Consider the following 18,602-nt stretch of genomic DNA (forward strand, 5'->3'; position numbering starts at 1 on the left):
CACAGATCATTTAAAATTCCAATGCTTCGCATGAATCCCAACACACCTCTACAGCGATCCTGACTAGCAAAATTTGTTTCCCATATCACACTAATTTTGAATAGGTCACGCTCATTTTGGTATCTTACACAAACACAAAGTATGTGCTCTGGTGTTAAATTGATACCACATCTATTACACAAAGATGGTGTCTCACCCTTCAGCAAATAACTATGCGTGAGAGCAGTGTGTCCCAAACGGAGCCGATACAGCTTTGTCGAGTGCAGACGTTCCACGTCAAGTAAAAAAAGTGGTCCTAGGTTTGGTTTAATTCTTCTCAAAGATGTATCGGCCCGCGCCCATTGCTCCTGCCAGCGCTCATTTACACAGTGCTTGACAGCCACCTTTGTGAAATCTACAATGTTATCCTCTTGTAACTGTAGCTCCTCCATGAATTGTCTTGCTCTTTCACCTTGCGATTTATATAACCGTGTAGGTCTAGTTGCATCGGTAAGTAATCTATAGTTTGGGTGTTTATCATTTTGATGTACTTTCAGGTAATAGTTAACTATTAACTGCTTTCGGCGAAGAGCAAGCGGGAGAATATTCGCTTCCACGTTGAGAGCACAGACGGGACTCGTTGGAAATGCCCCAAGGGAATATCTAATTGCTAAATTTTGAATTTTGTCCAGCTTACTTAGCAACGTGGAATTACACGAGGAATAACTATAGCACCCATAGTCAATACGTGACAGAATCAACGCCTTATAAACATCAAGAAGGGATTTAGGATGAGCCCCCCATTTCAGGTGTGACAGTACTCTTAACACATTTAACGATTTCCTACTTGAAGTTAGTAGGTTCTCCAAATGTTTGGTCCATCTTAATTCCCTATCAAATGTGAGTCCTAAAAATTTAATTTCGTTCGGTACACTTATTACTTGATCATTTAAGAACATAACAGGATCATAATGAGGTCTACGAACCCTACAAAAATGCATTGCTTTGGTTTTTTCCTCAGAAAGCACATACCCTACTGAATTTGCATTTGTAGCAATTTGGTTGATGGAACCTTGCAAACTACGCACTACACTACCTACAGTTTTTCCGGCGAGGCAAATCATGAGGTCGTCGACATACAGACATCTGTCAACTGTCTCCGCAACTCCTGAAGCTATTTCGTTTATTGCAATTGCAAAGAGAGAACAGCTTAAAGTTGACCCTTGCGGCACCCCATTCTCTAAAATGTGTTCCTGTGAATAGGTGTCTCCGATTTTCACAGTGAATCGCCTATCTTCTAAAAAGGAACGCACAAAGTTAGGTAAGTTACCGCGTAGGTTATATTTTGACATATTCTCTAGAATTCCGTGCAAAACTAAAGATATAAGTAGTAAGATATGTTTATTTAGCGGATTTTGATTAAATATATGCCTATCCAAAAACCCAAATGGGCTGTAACTGTTATTTATTTTTCTTAGACTGCTGATAACCATTTTGTTTACAACGCGGTGTGGTAACATATTATATTGATAACGAGAGTTAACGGTTGGACACAATTGTTTGTTTCTTAATTTAACATGTCAATCAAGTACGTGGAAGTACAAGTCAAACAGGCCGTATTTTGTTCTGTCATTGAGATTTTTCAAAGAGTAATTTCGTTCGAATTTTTTCAAAATGTGATAATTTTAGGTATGTAATTTCTCTGGAAATTGCGAATGGTGGCAATTATTCGTTTTAGAGAACTTGTCTAAACGTTCATTGAGCGAAATTTCGGGTTGTGTTTTCTAAAAGTGACAGCGTGACAGTTCTCATCATTGACTACTAGTTAATAATAAAAAATTATTAACCACTTTGAACAAATGCCGAGAAAGCCTACTTTACAAGTGGAAAAAAGGTTAATAATCATGTCATCAGACGCTAGTAGTCAAAAAAATGAATAATTGTCACCATCCGCCATTTTCAGAGAAATTATATACCTACCTAAAATTATCACATTTTGAATAAATTCGAACGAAATTACTCTTTGAAAATATCTCAATGACAGAACAAAATACGGCCTGTTTGACTTGTACTTCTACGCACTTGATTGACATGTTAAATTAATAAACAAAAAATTCTGTCCTACCGTTCACTTTCTTATCAATATAATCTGTTAATTTAAAGTACTTCAAGTGCTAGTAGTGAAAAAAATAGTATATATAACCACGGTAGAGAAGTCTATTATAGACTTCGCACCTTACACCCCTCGGCGCAAGCGCCTCGCGATGTAATCTTGGTGCTCAGGCAATAATACTGTACTTCTCTACCTTGATATATAATGTACTATTTGTTCGCTCTATTATTGACTACTGTAGTTTTGTTTATTTCCCGACAGCCACTATTCATGTTGAAAAATTGGAAAAAGTCTAAATTGCTTGCCTAAGGACTGCCTTAGGAGAACAACCCCAAATAATGTTGTACTTGCGGAATCTAAACTGCAGTCAATTCAAGAACGCTCAAAAAGGTTGGGTAAATGCTATTTCACCAAAATTCTGTCCTTATCTTCCTTTGAAACTATCCAGTCCATTATTCACAATAAAAATGGCAATAGAAACACAATTAAATCAAATGAGAAACCTAACCTCTTAAAACAGTGCATACTGGATGTTACTGATCTTATAAAAGCGCACAAGAACTATAACATTTATTGTTTTGATTACAATGTCCTTAAAACAAGCCTAAATGTTAATTACGACCTAGGCAAACACATGAAAATAGCTACAGATCCAAATACAATCTTAAATGCGTTTCTCACGGAAAACGACTCTCACGTAGTATTCACAGATGGCAGTAAAACAAATGACCAAAGCAGTCATGTAGGTTCTGCATGCTTTTATGTCAATACAAATTAGAAATCTGGTCAAGCCCTACCGAAAGACACGTCAATTTTTTACTGCAGAATGTTTTGTCATTGAAAAAGCTTTAGAATCAATTGGAAATAATCAAGTTGCCAATTTCGCGATAGTATCTGACTCGTTAAGTGCGCTCCAATGTCTAGGATCAGCCAAAGTTAATATAAATTTAAATTTTTATATTCTCAAAATAAAATACGAATATAACAAAATTATGGCAAAAGATCCAAGCAAGAATATAGTCTTCGTATGGTGTCTATCTCATATTGGCATATTGGGAAATGAGGCTGTTGATGAATTAGCAAAATCCTACACAAGTAAAACTTCTACCCCTAACTTTATAATTCCTTTCACTGATTTTTCGCAGAAAATTAAAGAAACTTCATATATTAATACTAATGATTACTGCTTAGAACAATCCATCTATAAAGCTTCCAAATATTTTAAACTTTTTTACAATGACTCGCCTAAAACTTGGTTCCACAAATCTAGAGTAAATCGTAATATTACAGTATCAATAATTAGATGCAGAGCGGATCACTACAATCTCGCTGCCTCATTGTTCAGGGTCAATATCGTAGATGATCCAAAATGTGCTGCGTGCGGTGATTATATACAGAGTGGCCCAACGAGAAGTATACAGAGGGCTTTTAGGGTATTAAATTTAGAAATTTCGAAAAATCCTCGAACACGTCAATGGAATCCTATGGCAAATGGCACATTATTTGAAAGCCAATTTAATCGTGATTACTAATCTGCTTTGCTTTTTAAATTCTATTGATTCGTTTCGGAGAACTGACAGGTTCACTTAAGTTTAACAAACAAATTGAAGCGTCAAAATAAAATTTTAATACAAGGTGACAGATCGCATTTGTTTTGGTTTTTTTAGAAAAAAACATTTCAAATGCGAATTATCTTCGAAACGAATCAATAGAATTTAAAAAGCAAAGCAGATTAGTAATCACGATTAAATTGGTTTTCAAATAATGTGCCATTTGCCATAGGATGTGGTCTCCTACGTGCCTGAAAAACGATCTTTCTTTTATGCTTAGAAACATCAACAATTTTCAAAGCGGTCGGACGTTTCTGAACTAAGTTATCGTGCACACGGACAGACGAACAGACAGGCAGCAATATAAAATTATAAATTATAAACGATCAGCGAGGATATTTAATCTAAAACGATGACGGAAAACACACATATAAAATTGCCGTAATTGGGAAGATATCATTTATAGCAAAAGTTGGTTTATTTTCGGATTAATAGCAAATTTTGCCTTAATTTATGGCAATTTCACTAAATACACAAGCTTTCTTCGTTTCTTTAATATTTCTGCGTTACGCAATACACATCCAATAGTTAGGTAATTTCGGTCAGTAAAAATTTACTGTATATAAAATATACGTGTGGCCAAGCTAAAAGCAAAGAATACTTAATAAATGACTTTTTGCTAAAAAGTAACTAAAGAAATATTCTTTATTTCGAATAGAATACGAGAAGATAAGTTTAGCTGAGAATTGATAACGTTGAACTATCTGTGCAGTAAAATATCTGCCTTTGAGAGTGGGACAAATGGGTGGAGCTATAATTATTCATATTTATAGTTTAGACAGCAGCGACATCTAAGCGGACTTACTTGTTATAAGTGGCGTAGGCAGAACCATATAAGTAACAAGGTGGATTCATATTCACTTTGATAAGTAACATCTTTCGTTAAATTTAAAAAACAACTCGATCCCACGATGCACAATTCTCGCTCTCCTTGTTCCGCCCTCTAATTAGAAGATTTAACATTCAGGTGTACTATTTTTTTGAACAACACACATTTACATCACGTAGTAACTTACTTACGCTGGCATTCCAAACTCTGATAACTGAAAGTAAAGTTTTTCAAAGGCGGTTCTAAATACTTGATCTAACTTTTATTAATTATTTTCCGGGTTTATAATGAAGAAAGTTGCAAGCTAATACCGTGGATCGACGTAGGGAGGCTGTTCTACAAAAGAAAGCTGAATACGTTTTTGATCTAAATTAATTTTAGGAACAAATAATTGCATATCACAAATTTTGCAGATTGAAATCTCTATAGTATGTTGCTCAAGCCATTATCCTACACAGTGCTATTATATTCATCGATTTTTGTAGTGCACAAATTCAAGCATTTTTTATAGAACTAACACATAGAATAAGACTGACCCCCTTTATATCTATTTCTTAATAAATAGCACTATATCTGCATTCCCCCAGTGCAATTATTGTAAACGCGAATAGCTTCTTTTGGGAATTGCCACTTTAGCTAACATCAAGCTATTTACTTATAAACCTTTCAATTTCGGCGTTTTTTCGTTTTAATTCGCAATTCATTTAATAAATGCAGGTACTTGGATAAATTGCTGATTAATGCATATTGAATTACTTTAAGCAGACGCGATGCGAAGTGTAGAACAACGCAAACAATCAATACTTTAATAAGCATGTCCGTTAAGTAGGTAAGTTTTTCGAGTTCGGACTAACGCCATTCATGAAGGAGTGACAAATAAAAGTACGTCTTAAATCATAAAAAGCACTCAACGTCATGTACAAAGAATTTACTGAAAGAAAACAGTTTATAGCGCTTCCATGGATGTAGATGTTTTTATTATTAATAACTGCTTGGTTTCGAAAGACGGAAAACGTGTACAACGAACTTTCGAACTTGGACGTGTCCATCTTGACATGGCAACGGTGAAATAGCTTTTCTGTTTAATTGATGAGACACATCCATTTTAAATGTGCATAAAGTTTGTAAGGGGTGAATTTGCATAACTTAAGACGATAAAGGCGATTAGGTGAGTTGACTGTACTATATGTCCAAAGTTGCTCTGCCTACATCATAATACTAAAAAAATTGCTCACCAATCCTCAAACCTTGCCCTTTGCTTTAAGTTTGCTTGATGTAAGGAAGTCGGACACGAACATGTTTTCAACAGAATTAAATATTAAGGTGTTCCAAAATGTGTCTTATTTAGCCTAATTGAGTACTAATAATTTCCAACGAATCAGTTCAATATATCTCAAAGCAGTCTAAATGAGATGATCAAATTGATATCTCGTGTAAACAGAACATTTTTGTTTGCCGAGACATTTGCTGTCAAATTTGTACATGTAGACTTATACAAATTTTGTGGATTAAGTTAGAAACCATCATCAGAATTGATGTAAAGCGAGCTTAAAAAATTATTCCTATACAACGATGTTTTGTACACTTCATTGGTATAAACATGTAAAGGAATTGTGAATATGACAAATGTATCCCCAGGGAGTCTGAATGAGTTTTCAAACAAAGTTTACTAGAATCGATTCGGATCGGGAATTTGCGTTGGTATATCGTATTTATTACTCATAAAATATACAAAGTTAATGCTCCCTATTATAAAAATTATGCAGTTTATGCAACGTTTGCGTGAGTTTAATGCATCTCATTAGTAAGTAGTAATTTTAAGATTCCTTATTTTATTCACGACCGCCAGCGTGCGGTGTAATATGTCCAAACAAGCTTTGTAAGCTTTTCTTTCTTACGGGGATTTGTTTTAATATTTTTTCATTGTGTTACACAATAAATTTTTTTCATTGTCAATCAACTGTATGTTTATTCGAATCCATTGTGCGATCCAGATAGAGTTTTCACCTGAGTTTTCATGTCAGATTTTGTTTCTATTCGTACCAAGATTCATTACAGGTACCTATTAATCAAAAGTTGTGTAATAAATACTTTGAAATTTTCGGAATTTGATCGCCACCAAGTCTTTCAAATTAAGAGTTTGAGTGCTAATAGCAATAAATTGCTTCTTTAAAGTTGGTTAATGTGTTTTCGGACGTACCATAATCATCATTTTTCATTTCGGAATCTGTTATGAGGTTTACTAACTGTCAGGGGAATGCGTAGCCCATAACTTAATCCCTCGACCTATTGTTTTATTACTTTTAGCGGCGTGACGTCATACAACTTTTTTTGCACGCAAAATTTTGATTAAAATTCGAAAGACTTTCTTTTACTGTATAGGTACAGTCTACAAATAGGAGAAGAAAAAAATGTCAAAGTTAAAAACCTAAAATATTTTTTGCTGCAAAACGGTTATTTTAATTTTGTTAAAATTTTGGCGGTATATATTACGTATAAAAGATGTAAAACTGTCTAAAATTTTTTTTAATAAGTTTTTAGAGCCATGACTTCATACAACTATTGTTGCAAATAGTACTCCACATTTGTTATTAACTAGCGCAGATTTCGAGTGGATTCGAATACGAGTACTATCGAGAGCAATGATTCTTGACTAGACAATCAATAAATTATTAGTAATAAACACAAACAACATTTAAAAAAAACGCGGGAAGTCGCAACGATGTGAGCCCCGAAGTATTTACGAGAGAACGTATCATAAAACAAGTTGTAAATCAGCATATGCGCATTTTTGGTAATACAGGTCAGTATTTTACTAGCGAGTTTAAAATTATCGATCTCACGAGTAATTTTGCCTGCGTTAAATAATTAATTTTATTTAATTTCAATTGAGGGTACATCTTTATTTTGTAAAACAAATCACAAAGTAAATAATTAAGTTTTTATACTTGTAGCGCAATCTAACGGTAAAATTATAGCACCTCCGAAAACCAAATTATTTTCTTAAATTATCCATCTCACAAGTAATCTAATTCAAAATAGACTAGAGCCTGCAGATCTATACTATAGCAGAAAGCTTTTAGTGCAAATTTGAAGTCTCTAGCTATTGTAGTTGCTGAGATCTCACCCGGACAGCCGGCCAGCCAGCCATAAACAATATAATAGCGTATTTTTTTTTCAAAAATTCGCTAAAAATCGCGAACTAATTAGAATTAAGTACTAATTTAATAAAGGGTAAATTTCGTACTTTTTTGTGCGAGTATAACAAAGAAACGGAACAATAATGAATAGCGGGTTATATACAATAGTTTTGCCTAGAAAAGATATCAGATTCAGGCGGTGTAGTCGAGGGTGGGTCATTTCAATTGTGAGTTGCGGTAAGCTTTCTTTCGCCCAGTTCCATAATCTTATATTTGAATGTTAGGGTGTTCCATTTATTTTGAGACAGTCGATTATTGCGGAAATTAGCGGAGATATCAATCCAAACTTGCCACGGACAAGAGACGGAACCTTTCTTCAAATTACGAGATCGGAGACAAAGTGCTTATAAAAACGTATACAGTCTGTAACGCAGAAGACGCGTACACCGCAAGTAATTACTTTTGTTTAATTGTGACGGTTTTTAGTGCGCCACATGCAAATTTCAATGTGTCACAGATATTTGTGGAAATCTAGATAAGTTGGCAATTTCGTAAGAAGCATACGTTATTCTTATCGCTAGATCAATTCAATTTAATAGGTAATACCTACAAACATTTACAGTCTAAATGAAAGAACTTTGGAAACAGATGGAGGGTAAAACGAGAACAATTTGAGAAAGTCGTTCGCTTACTTCACTTCAAGTGCAATAAATTCTGCAAGCACTTCTAATTGTAATTGCTAGAGTTTCCTTACCCTCACAGTGAATTGAATAACTATTTCCCTCGCTTTATAGTTCGGAAACTACTGAAGTTGACACCTCCGAAAGCTGTTCTGTTCAATTTAGTTTTGTCACGTAGTTGATAAGCAATATTCAGTGAAACTTTTTAAATTTCGGATTTTAGCGATCAACGTTAAGCTTTAGGAGAAAAACAATCAAGAATTTATTCTTAAGAGTGCTTCAAATTGTTAACAACGCTATAAAAATTTTGAACAATGGGGATTTTTCTTCCCGTTTTAGGAATAACACGGGCAAATGGAGCGTCATTTATGATTTTCTGGTAATATTAAACTGAAATTGCCGTTGTACAGATACAAAAATGTCCGCAAAGAGGAAGTTAAAAACGGACCAATTACATACATCAATTAAACATATACAGGGTGGTGACTCTTGCGTAACGCATCATAGGGATTTTAATGTATAATTCATAACATGCGATTATTGGCTCCCCAAATTATTTTAGAGCAAAAATGTATTAAAGTTTATTGTAGAAAAAATATTTTTTCGCCAAACCGCCGTATTAGTTTTCAATTTTTTTCATATAAAGACGGAAAATTGGGAAAATAAAACCCGCATCTTTTTCAATAATCTGCGATGCCATGGAATTTTCTAAAACAAAAAGATATCCAGTTATCAATTATAGTAGCAGTTCGAAATGGATTTTATGATCGACTTGGTTACTGTCTTGCAGTTAATGGTGACTTATTCGAACGTTTATTGTAAATTGTTATATTAGAAAACCGTTTTTAGTAATTTGGCCTTTCTTTATGTTGAATTCGCTGTTTTAAATATAATACTTTTGATAGAATTTGATTTGTTTTATAGCAAACATTCCATGGCATGACGGATATTGGCGTAGTTTTTGTATTATAAAATTCCATGGCATCACAGATTATTGAAAAAGGTAGGGGTTTTATTTTTCCAATTTTCCGTCTTTATTATGCAAAAAATTGAAAACTAATACGGTTGATTGACGTAAAAAATTGTTTTCTACAAAAAACCTTAATACATTTTTGCTCTAAAATAATTTGGGGAGCCAATAATTGCATGTTATGAATTTTACATTGAAATCCCTATGATGCTCTAGCCAAGTCACCACCCTGTATACGTACATAATTGTAACTGGGTATCAAACAACATTGACAAATTCTAATCTTAGAAGGGGAACTAAACGGAAGCACTCTCAACACTCCTGAGTCCTGAGACATCCTCAACTTCATCTGCAATCGCTTTGTAGAAGTTGGGCATTGTAATTATAATGTTCCTTTCTAATGTTCGTCTATGACAAACGAGATGTGCACTATTCTTTCAGGAACCGCAATTTAGTCAGCAAGACACTGCTAAATTTATTACGTTTAGTGAATGTGTTATCATAGTGTAAGAATAGAACTTACACTATGGTGTTATATATCAATAATAGAGCACTCTGCAAGTGGATTCCTGGACACCTTAAACTTAACTTGCAATTTTCATTTCATACGTCATCCAAGGTGCGACTATTTTCACACTGTATGAATGGAAATAAATGGATGGAAAATTACACTTTTATAGAATTGAAAAACCTGTGAATCTGATGCGTTGTGTCGAGAAATATGGCATGAAGCATATAAAGAAAAAATTCTGAAAAGAAAATCGACGAGCAAAATAATTTCAAAGCACATTACGTTCCACATTCTTTTCATTACGTTCATAAATAAAACGCATTTAAATGAGAAACAAAATTGGTTTTGATATGAATCATCTGCATTCCTTTAACAATACCTAAACGCTGAATAAAGGTTGCTTATGCAATTTCCTTAAATTAAATCACCCTTAGGTAATAAGTATTCACATGTTAAAGAAGTAATTAAATTTATAAACTACAAAGTTGTATAGGTACACGCTGGACATGTACGTAAATGCTGCCAGAAAAAGTGAAATAATGTTTTCTTTTTACATATAGTGAACATTTCAGTTTTTCAGAATTCAATTGGATTTCTCCTACATGTAGGGATTGCTTGTCGTTCGAATAGACAGTAATTTTACATCTTTAGCATATATTTAAAGGACCTAGTGTAACGAGAGCATTCATTTGTGTTAAACTTTTTGCGATTTTTCCCGTTGAATTATGTGGAAGAACAATTTTTAGTTTAAAAAGAGTCAAAGTTTCAAAAACATTCCACCAAGTTCAAGATTTTAGCAGCGAGCTTTCGTAATCTTGCCACGTTTGTCATTGAATTATGTGTTCTAAAGTGTGTTTGTCGCCTCGTTTTCCGGTTAGGGTTTGAATTACACGCTGGAAATCGGTCGTTTTAAGTTACTTCTGCAACAATGACACTAGCAAAGGACAAGGAAATGAGTTTGATGGAAGAGAAAGGAATACAGTAGGGGAAATAACGAGTGGTAGTAAGAGAATAACTCGAGTTATAAGTACAAAAGAGAAAACTGAGACAAAAGTACCCAAATATACAAAGATAGGAACTTGGAATGTATAGAGCTTAACTTAACGGGTAAAGAAGAGGAAGTAGTTACGGAATTTGAGAGGGCAGCACTAGAATGAGATAAAAGGTCTGAAAGTTAAAAGAGGATACGAATTTCTTGTGATAGCAAAAACTGAACGGAAAAAAAGGAGGAGGAGTAAAGAAAAGTAGAGAGAGAAACAATTAACACATTCAAACTAAAGGAAAAAGAAGTGATCAAGGATATGAAGAAGAAGTAAAGAGAAGAATATTAAACAACAAGGAAGCAATAGAAAATACAGGTTAGATAGATAGATAGATGTATATTTGTGCTGTACAAATGTATAAATATGTTTGCACACGTCAAATTGCAAATCTTGTATAATAACAATGGTATGTATACACGAAAAGAGAAAAAAAGTATTTGTATAGATAAAAAAGACATTTAACAATAAGATTAATGTATATCAACAAAAACAAATATTAGACAAACAAACAGAAAACTCAACCACACATATCGAAATCACAGTCTAAGTACTCTTCTACACTGTAGAATGCATTGTTTTGCAGATGTTTTCGCACTTGGGTTTGAAATTGTTTTGTTGGCAGGCATCTTATTTGGTTTGGTAGTTTGTTCATAAATTTTATACCGTAATAGTTAAACGCATTTCTTGTTCGTGTAAGGCGCAGTTTTGAAAATTTTAGGTCGTGTCTATTTCTAAAGTTGTATTGATCGTCAGGGAGATAAGGATTGTGGGAAATATTCAAATACAGTGTTTGAGGCAGCTAAAAATACATTGTGGAATATACAAAGAAAATAGAAACAAGAAACTAACGACATGGTAGATGGAAGAAATTAAGCAATAAGTAAAAGTGAAAAAGGCAAAATGGCAAAATGGCAACAGTACCTGAATAATAGAGCGGAAAGAAATTATAAAGAATAAAAGTGAAAAAATTGGTATAAGAAGCTAAACAAAGATCATGGGCGGACTTCGGAGTCAAACTCAAACAGAACAACAAAGAAAACCAAAAATTATTCTTCAAAGTTTCAGATACAATAAGAAGACAGATCTCATAATAATTAAAAACGAGAAAGGGGATGTTCTAAGAACGGAAAAATTCAATATGATGGAGCGATGGAAGCAATACTTTCAAAAGCTGCTCATGTGGGATGGAGGATGCGCAACAAAAAGGGTACAAGATGAAGAAAAAATAATTGTAATAGAAGAAGGCAAGAAGCAGGAAAACGGCGAAATAACAGTGATAAAGGAATTAGAAAATGGGAAAACACCAGGGAATGACAGATTTAGTACAGAAATGGTTAAATGTATCATGATTCATGGGAGAAAGCGATAATTACTTACTTCTGGAAATATTTAATAGAGTTTGGAAGGTGAAAAGCCACCGACGGACTGGGAAATTGGACTAATCCTACCAATTTTTAAGAAGAGAAATGCGATGGTCTACACTACAGAGGAATTACCTTATTGAGCACACCTATGAAGCTGTTTCATCAGTAGAATGAAGGCTAGATTAAAAACCATATATTTGTTGTTTATGGATATGAAAGAAATAAAATTTGGGAATCTCTGAATGAGAAAACTGTAAATAATAAATTAAGTAGAGTAGTAAGATGCATGTACCGAAATACCAGAAAAGGAGAAAAGCCCATTGTTATTTATTATATTCATGGATCAACTAATGAGACGTGCCAAAGTCAAACTAAGAACAAAACCATATACAATGAGTTTTTTTTTAATGCGAACATAGGAGTTTGCATGCAATGTAATTTCCCTATGTTTGATTTTTAAAAAAACACATCAATCTATGAGATGTGCGCGGTTCACATTTCCAAATCGCGCAACTTGTGTGACTATGAACTGCAACTCATAGTCGTTGTGATGAAGAGCACTCGGTAAGATTTTTTTAAATAAGCCATGTGAGGCCATAGCAACTTTAGGATACATTTTTCTTAAACTTACGAAAACTTGACTTCACATGGCACGCGCTGACATCACAATTCATTGTGAACCAACCTTCAATTATTTGTAGGTCATGTGCACCTGGTATTCTACTAATTTGATCTATTCAATACATAAATGAAGAAAATAAGAAAATAAATAACGCAAACAATTACAATAAATGTTCGAAGTGTCCTCCTTGACATTCTAAGCAATAACCTAACCGATTTCGTAATTAAATTGAACGGCGGTATTTTTAAAAATGTGACAGCTGTCAATTGTATCTACTACTCATTTGAACTACTCAATAGATTGATGCACGATACACTTACAACGGTATGCTCTTGCGCATCTAGTGTGACGTCACGTGCGAACAAAACCACAGAATATAGAGCAAAATTACGCTTCTTAGATAACAAATCACACTGATTTGTGTAGAGATCGTCGCGTCGGGTATTTCTGGGATTTAGCGATCGTATTATGTTTTTGTGGTTAGAAGGTCTGGTAAATGTTAATGAGCACTGAAAACACACTTCCCACTTTATTGACCTATTTATTCCATAATAATGAAGTAAACAATACTCGCGTGGTACCATTACATGCTTGTCATTTTTCTGTCTCCCGCCAGGAGGCGACAACCATAGATATTGAAAAATATAGAAATTCCATTGACATAATAAACATTGAATAAATACATTATAGTCTCCCACGCTAAATAAAAACATAACGATTACTGAAATATGAAAAATAATACAATATGAAATATTTCGAAAATGATCAGTCTCGAACGTAATCTTGAAAATGTCTCGGAACCTGGCGCTGTCTTTGTGACCTTCGAATTTGAACAGCTGGCGGAGCCGCTTGAGGAACAGCTTCGGCTGGGGGAGCCATCACAGGAACATTTCCTTGGTCTGGAACTGCAGCATAATTGTCGGGTCTGATAATAATTTCTTCTAATTCCATTGGCTTGGGTTGGTCTTCGATGTTGTCCTGGAATGTGACCTTCTTCTTCGGTTGCACACTAGATTTGATGAGTTGGTTTATGTGTCGTTTAAAAATATAGCCATTGTCTAGTCTGATTTGATAGTGTAGACGACCATACTTCTTTAGAACTACTCCAAATTTCCATGTAGGCTTCTGGTTAGTGTACCAACGAACTTGGACTCTCTCTCCCACGCTGAGGTTTCGAACTCGGGGAAGGTCAGCTGGTTTACTGGCAGGTTCTTTTGATGGACGTAGTGCATCTAGCTTAAGTCGAATGTCTCTTCCAAGATAAAGTTGAGCTGGTGTTTTACCGCAATTCAATGGTGTGCCTCGATATCGGTACAATATCTCACGCACTTTCTGGTTCATCGAGAGCTTTTCGTCTGCCATGGCTGTAAGTTTCTGCTTAAGGGTTTGAATATTCCTTTCAGCGAGACCATTTGTGGCAGGGTGCCCTGGTGCAATAAACTTTTGCATGATTCCATTTTCTCTACAAAATGTTTGAAATGTATCACTATGGAAAATTGTGGCGTTGTCTGATACCAAATTTCTTGGCAATCCATGTACACTAAAAATGTCTTGCAAAAGGTATATTGTCGATTCTGAAGTTGGTGCTTCTTTTATTACTTTGACTTCTGCCCATTTGGATTTTGAATCAACGAGTACGAGGAAATAGAATCCCTGGAAGGGTCCTGCATAGTCGATGTGGACTCGTTCGAAGTTTTCCTTGGGCTCATCCCAGTGGTGTACTGGAGCTTTTACAGGATCTTTTTTGATGAGGGCGCAATTTTCGCATTGTCGAACAAGATTTTCGATATCCTTGTCGATATTTCGCCAATAACAATACCTCCGGGCTAACTGCTTCATTTTGACGATACCGACATGTGTATGGTGCAACTCCTTTAAAACTTCTGCACGAAGGCTCGTTGGTATTACTACACGTTGGCCTTTGAATATAACTCCATCGTGAAGACTGTAGTCTGGATTATTGAGATTTCCATGTATAAGGCTTTCCTTTATTTTTGACAGTTCTGGATCTTGCTGAGATTCGAATGCGATTGATGTACTTGTGAGAGAATAAGTTGAAATTTGATTTATCACCTGGTCATTTAAGTTCTGTAACTCTTGGTCTAATGTTGTTTCTATTCCAATTGATTTTTCATTAGAAGGTGCTCTTGAAAAGAAGTCAACATTGACGTGATCTTCGGCTTTCCGATGTTGGACTTCATAATTGAACTGTTGTAGAAAGGCAGCATAACGAAGTAAACGAGCTGATGTCATCGCTGGCAGTTTTGCATTCTGATGAAAGATTCTTGTTAAAGGACGATTATCCGTGATTAGGGTAAATGGTTGACCATAAATATAATTGTAGAATTTGCCCACTGTAAACAGGATGGCAAGAGCTTCGCGATCAAGCTGACTATAATTTGTTTCGGCTTGTGTCAGTGATCTGGATATAAACGCTACAGGTCGTTCAACTCCGTCGATAATGTTTGATAATACTCCCGCAATGCCTGTTGGGCTTGCATCACACGCAAGTGTAATTGGTAAATTGGGATCGAAGGGAACCAGTACCCGTTCACTTGATATTTCGGTTTTCAGTTTGATAAAAGCTGATTCGCATGATGACGACCAAAAAAATTGTTTGTCCTTACGCAGTAATTGTCTAAGTGGATGTGTCATGGTTGATGCATCTGGTATGAAACGAGAATAGTATGTAACCATTCCCAAAAATCTACGTACTTCATCTGCATTTCGAGGACGTGGAACACTGTTGATCGCTTCTACCTTTTTTGGACATTTAGAAATCTTGTTCTGACGAATGATATACCCTAGATACTGAATTTCGGTTTGAAAGAAAGTACATTTGTCTTTGTTGAGGTGTAGATCATATTTTCTTAAACGCTCTAGGCAGTGTCTAAGTCGATTCTGGCATTCTTCATGTGATGTTCCATGGATTATGATGTCGTCAAAGTATGACATTGTTCCCTCTAAGCCTTGAAGAATTTGGTCCAATATTCGGTTAAATTCACTTGGAGCTGTTTTTATGCCAAATGATAATCTGTTCATTTGATAAGTACCTCGATGTGTTGAAATCGTTTGTACTGCTCGACTGTCTTCATCAACTCGTACATGTAGATATGCTTTATACAGGTCTAATCGGCAAAAATAGGTTGAATTCCGGAGATTGTTTAAAATATCATCGATGCGTTTAAATGGATAATGAGCGGATTTGAGCTGAGGATTAACGGCTATTTTGTAATCGACACATAACCTAACATTACCATCTGGTTTGGGAATAACGACAAGTGGTGAACCCCAGTCGCTAAGATTTACTTTTGTAATTATACCATTTTGTTCAAGGTCATCTAATTCTTTTTCTACTTTTTCGCGTAAAGCATGTGGAACTTCTCGTTGTTTAATAAATACTGGTTTAGCATTTTCTCGTAATTTCAAGGAACACGTAATATCTGGAATACATCCTATTCTGGGTTCGAAAATTTCTTTATATTCTTCAAATAAAGCTGGTACTATATTGATGGATAAGATATTAGAAGTATTGGACATCGAGTTTCTTTTGTCGATTTCAGCTAAGTCGATTTGCAAATGGCGTATCCACACGCGACCTAGGATAGGAGGGAATCTTGAAGGTACGACGTACATTTCCTCTTGAGATTTTCGCCCTTGATACTCAACTTGTACCGAAACGGAGCCTACTGGAGTGAAGATGTCTCCTGTGTAAGACCGAAACTTTGTATTGGACTTTTTTAGTACTGTTTTTAGACGTAGTTTAGCGTAATCGGATTCTGGTATAAGTGTGAAGCCTGCACCTGAGTCTACTTCAAAGGTTTGACGTCTTCCTTGGATATAAACATTTGTGAAGTATTTTTGAGCTTCATGATTGGACGTTCTGGATTTTTCAAAAATATCGACGATTTGATTGATTCCATCAAAATGGTGTAGAACTGGCTCGACGTAGTTTGTTTCTGCAGTTGTAGATGGTTTTTGCCTCTGAGATGTTTTTTGTTTTAATAAGGTTTGGATGCACACTTTTTCTACGTGACCTACTTTCCCACATGATTTACATTTAAGTGCATTGATTTCGATTCGACAAGTGTTCGATAAATGATTATCTCGACTGCAACGTAAGCACAGATTTTCGATACCTAAACTTCTGTAATTAATTCGCGATTTTGACCGTTTTCGAAATTCACTCTGATTGTTTTTAATGTCTCTTGACCGATACCGACTCTTAGACCGATGATTTGCGTTTTCACTACTTCGATTACTTGTATGGTACCTTGATAACCGATTAATGTCACTTGATTTATCTAGATTATTCGAGATTTGTTTAGTATCGAGTTTAGACGCTTCCAGTGCTACTGCTTTATCCACGGCTTCTTTAAAAGTCAGCGTACTAATTTGCAAAAGTTGTTCTTTAATTGATGTATCGTTAATACCGCGTATAAATTGTGCTCTCAGGAAAATGTCTGCTATTGATTTGCCGCACTCACAATTAAATTCGCAACCATTTACGTATTTTCTTAGTTTTGCTACATATTCAGCAATTGAATCGTTACTGCTCTGTGATTCACACAAGAATTTGTGTTGCTCGACAATAATATTCTTTTTTGGGGAAAAATGTTTTTCTAATAATTCCATTAGCTCGTCGTAAGTCAATTGTTTCGGATCCTGTGGTGCCGCTAATGAAGTAAGCAAGTCGAAATTAGCTGAGCCTATATATTGCAGCAATAGATTAGCGCACAGCGGTTTATTATCGATAACCCCTTTTACTCGAAAATGTATTTCCAATCGTTCTTTATAGTTTTTGAAAGTTTGGTGTTTTGGGTCGAAAGCTTCGAAATTTGATATCAATGTAACGTTTGATTGCTGATTTGCATTAGCTAGCTGTTGTTGTTGGATAGCAGTTGTCATGCCCACCATTGCGGTTATTAATCTATCGAGTTGAGTAGGGTCAGCCATATTCGACAATTTATATGTACTTGATAATAAAGTTGTACTTACAGTAGTCGTGATGTTTACGTACGGCGCTTCTAACCTTAACCTTTCCTATTAACCCGCATTTGATATCATCTTGCTTCTCTCGTCGCCACTTATTATGTTTTTGTGGTTAGAAGGTCTGGTAAATGTTAATGAGCACTGAAAACACACTTCCCACTTTATTGACCTATTTATTCCATAATAATGAAGTAAACAATACTCGCGTGGTACCATTACATGCTTGTCATTTTTCTGTCTCCCGCCAGGAGGCGACAACCATAGATATTGAAAAATATAGAAATTCCATTGACATAATAAACATTGAATAAATACATTATAGATCGTATGAAATAAACTCTAACCAAAAATATAGGCTCTAAACATGAAGTGCGGCTTTTTAAGTAAATATTATGTAATTAATGCGTTATCAAAAGATCTAATCTCTCCTTCGTTTTCCTGTTATTTTGATTTTCATTATTACGTGGTGGTTTTAAAGTAGGTACAGGATCAGGTTTCAAATGTCCGCTATTTTTAAAAGTGTAATTAAGAAGTCGTTCCCATAGCGGTGCTTCAAAACGGCTGGATTCAAAATGGACAGAACAAATACAGACTATAAAATTAAACAGCAATGTAAATACTAAAATACACCATTTTTCAAGTTAATTTTATCATTACAACGACATGCAACAATCCATTTTCGAGAAAAGTCTTCAATGTCTGGAAATCGAAAGTATTACATTTCCGTTCCTTTTGATTTTCTATTAGAA

The 18,602-nt window shown here is 35.0% G+C and overlaps 1 protein-coding gene and 1 long non-coding RNA gene across 2 annotated transcripts; one reads left to right on the plus strand and one right to left on the minus strand.

Moving 5' to 3' along the window:
* Nucleotides 1-208: 208 nt before the first annotated feature.
* Nucleotides 209-962, plus strand: LOC116163235. The gene is made up of 3 exons (XR_004143702.1): nt 209-489; nt 537-879; nt 934-962. It is a non-coding gene; the product is annotated as an uncharacterized LOC116163235 (long non-coding RNA).
* Nucleotides 963-13,626: 12,664 nt separating this feature from the next.
* On the minus strand, nt 13,627-18,080 carry LOC116164101 (uncharacterized protein K02A2.6-like). The gene is made up of 2 exons (XM_031478228.1): nt 13,952-18,080; nt 13,627-13,870 (listed from the first exon to the last, which is right to left on the minus strand). The coding sequence occupies exons 1-2, from the start codon at nt 17,815-17,817 to the stop codon at nt 13,627-13,629; spliced, it is 4,110 nt and encodes a 1,369-aa protein (XP_031334088.1). The 5' UTR covers nt 17,818-18,080.
* Nucleotides 18,081-18,602: the final 522 nt, after the last annotated feature.

This window comes from Photinus pyralis, unplaced genomic scaffold, assembly GCF_008802855.1.
Source record: "Photinus pyralis isolate 1611_PpyrPB1 unplaced genomic scaffold, Ppyr1.3 Ppyr1.4_LG2, whole genome shotgun sequence".
In the NCBI taxonomy this organism is placed as follows: Eukaryota; Metazoa; Arthropoda; class Insecta; order Coleoptera; family Lampyridae; genus Photinus; species Photinus pyralis.

Bases quoted from the DNA above. Each gene is read 5' to 3' on its own strand.
- LOC116164101 (XM_031478228.1), bottom strand. From the start codon at position 17,817: ATGGCTGACCCTACTCAACTCGATAGATTAATAACCGCAATGGTGGGC. The intron at 13,871-13,951 runs GTATGGTCGTCT...CATCAAATCTAG, and splicing joins TTTGGAGTAGTTCTAAAGAA to TGTGCAACCGAAGAAGAAGG.